This window comes from Panicum hallii, chromosome 3 (assembly GCF_002211085.1).
Source record: "Panicum hallii strain FIL2 chromosome 3, PHallii_v3.1, whole genome shotgun sequence".
Taxonomy (NCBI): Eukaryota; Viridiplantae; Streptophyta; class Magnoliopsida; order Poales; family Poaceae; genus Panicum; species Panicum hallii.
In genome coordinates, this window is record NC_038044.1 from 6,855,669 (window position 1) to 6,858,149 (window position 2,481).

The window sequence follows — 2,481 nt, forward strand, 5'->3', positions numbered from 1 at the left end:
TCAGCACAGCTGCTGTAAGCAAAGATCCTCCAGGCTCCACATCTCAAAATCGCCCAGCTCGAAATCCGGCAGGCCGATCTTGGAGTTGGAGTCGTCGTCGCGGCCGGCGGTCGCGAGGAGCTCCGACCAGGTCCCGGCGAACACGTCCTCCTCCTCCTGTACCACGTCGTCGCCGTCCGTCATCGGTCCGGCGGCCGCGCCACCGGCGGCCCCGCAGCCTTCGTTCGTCGGGGTCGCCGCCGACGTGGCGTAATGATGCTGCGCCCCGTGCGACGCGTCCGTCAGCGTCGACCGCAGCGCGCTGGAGGTGTCGTCGGGGCTCATGGCCGCCGGCGCCGCCGCTTGGCCCGGCTCGCTGTAGCTGTAGTAGTCCGCGTGGGCGTAGCCGCCGTGAGACTTGTTCGGCGGGACGACGACGTCGGCGCTTTGCCGGTGGCCGCCGTACGGGCCGAGGTGGTACGCGGCCGGCATGCTCGCCGTGGTCGTCGCCGGCGCAGCCGCGGCCGCCGCTTGGCCGCCGCCCGCGGCACCAGCACCCGCGCCGGCCCCGGCTGACTCCGACTGGATGCGCTCCACGAGTCGGGGCATCCAGACGTGCCGCACGACGTCGCGGAACTGGCGGCTGTTGACGTCGCAGCGGAGCTGCTTGGCGTGCTTCTGCACGCGCGTCCGCCAGTAGTTCTTGATCTCGTTGTCGGTGCGGCCCGGGAGGTGCTGCGCGATCTTGGACCAGCGGTTGCCCCACCGCGAGTGGAGCTCGAGGATGAGCAGCTGCTCCTCCGCCGTGATGTTGCCGCGGCGCACGTCAGGGCGCAGGTAGTTGAGCCACCGGAGGCGGCAGCTCTTGCCGGTGCGCTTCAGGCCTGCATGCCATCGATCAGTAAGCAAGGTCCGGCGAGCAAAACGCAGGAAATACAAGGGCCTAGATGATGAATGATAAAACTAGTACAGCACAAGTTGATCGATCAGTCATCAGTGGCTGCTGAGCTAACTTTGCAACTAGCAAATGTCAAGCCATAGCTAGAGCTAGCGGCCTACGGTGGCGATGGAAAGTGTGTTATCTTTGGCCAAGTGATCACGGAGCAGACGTTACATCTCGGCTGTACTTGTATATTATTCCAGAATTTATCATAAATATAACTGCGCAGTGGCCTGTGGGCACTAAGCAGAATCGATCGAGCGGCGGCTGAACTGAACTGAATTGAAGTGGGGATAGATACCTGCAGAGCGCGCGAGCGAGTTCCAGCGGCCCTCGCCGTGGGCGGCGATGTAGTTGACGAGCAGGAGGTCCTCCTCCACGGTCCAGGGCCCCCGCCGCAGGTCGGCCTCGTCCTCGCTGCCCGCCGCGCCCGCCGACGCCGCCGAGCCCCCGGGGCTCATCGCCAGCACCTCCAGCTCATCCAAGCCGCCGCCCATGCCCATGTCCATGCTGATCAAGACGGCGGTGGCCGCTGACGCTGCTGGCTGTTGCGGCGAGCTAGGTAACAAGGCTGGATTACTGGTAGGCAGAGGACGATCAGTGAGAAGGCTGCTGCCTTTGAACCTGTGCTCTGGAGAGTGGAGACCTGAGCTGAGGATCGGAGACAGGGAGAGGCGAGGCCGCGAGGGGGCGGTATTTATAGGTGATCGGAGACGAGGCGAGGAGGGCGGAGAGACATGTGGGGTTGGCCCGGGGACTCAACTCAGCAGTTATGCTTGCTGCTAGTGTGGATTAAGGCCGCATTTAGGAGGGATTAGCGAGTGGTAAAGCCGGAAGTGGAGGAGGGCGCGTGCGCGCGTCTGTGCGTGGCGCCCGACTAAACAACTATCATTCAACCGGATCAGGGATAAACAGGCTGCCAGAGCTCTGACCGTTGACGCACCGCGGCCACGACACGACGACGGCCGGCGCCCAGCCAGTCCGCGGCCTCGCCGTTCGGCTGCCGCAACCTCAGAGCTCAGGCTGGTGCTCGGTACTGTAGCACCAGGTAGAAAAGACGTAATTCGGTATGAACACCATTTTGTACATAGTTTTCTTACATGAAACTTGGAAAAAGATAGTCCGGACAAAAAGAATCTAAAATGCCTACCAAATAAGTCATGAATCTACATACCTTTTTTTCATACATGTGTAATAGCAAACTGATTTGTTTTTTTTTTCTGTTTCCTTCCAATTTTTTTCTTCCTATTCCCTGCGCCACTTTCTATATACGATTTGCTGGCCACATCAGATTACTAATTGGTTTTTGAGGTGAGATCGATGATGGTTACAGATCCAGGTGCTACCTGTCTTTGTGAACATCATTAATCGGTGGGTTCGACTGCCGAAAGAGAGATGATGGGTAAGGACGAACCAATGCGAATTATTGTTAAGAGACGACGGTCACAGGGCATCTTTGAACAGCACCGGAACTTGTTCCATGTTCCGCTTGAATTCAAAAGTAGAATCTCCATATGCCCTTCCCTAAATACGAGTTCAAGAGTCGGATCAAGAAGATATAC

The 2,481-nt window shown here is 59.1% G+C and overlaps 1 protein-coding gene across 1 annotated transcript; it reads right to left on the minus strand.

The window, feature by feature from the left end:
• Positions 1–1,570, minus strand: LOC112885089 (transcription factor MYB2-like). The gene is made up of 2 exons (XM_025950768.1): positions 1,221–1,570; positions 1–863 (listed from the first exon to the last, which is right to left on the minus strand). Exons 1-2 carry the CDS (start codon positions 1,426–1,428, stop codon positions 1–3), a joined length of 1,071 nt encoding a protein of 356 aa, XP_025806553.1. The 5' UTR covers positions 1,429–1,570.
• Positions 1,571–2,481: the final 911 nt, after the last annotated feature.

Coding starts and splice junctions, on each gene's coding strand:
- LOC112885089 (XM_025950768.1), bottom strand. CDS start 1,428: ATGGACATGGGCATGGGCGGCGGCTTGGATGAGCTGGAGGTGCTGGCG. Junction 864..1,220: donor CTCGCTCGCGCGCTCTGCAG/GTATCTATCCCC, acceptor GATGGCATGCAG/GCCTGAAGCGCACCGGCAAG.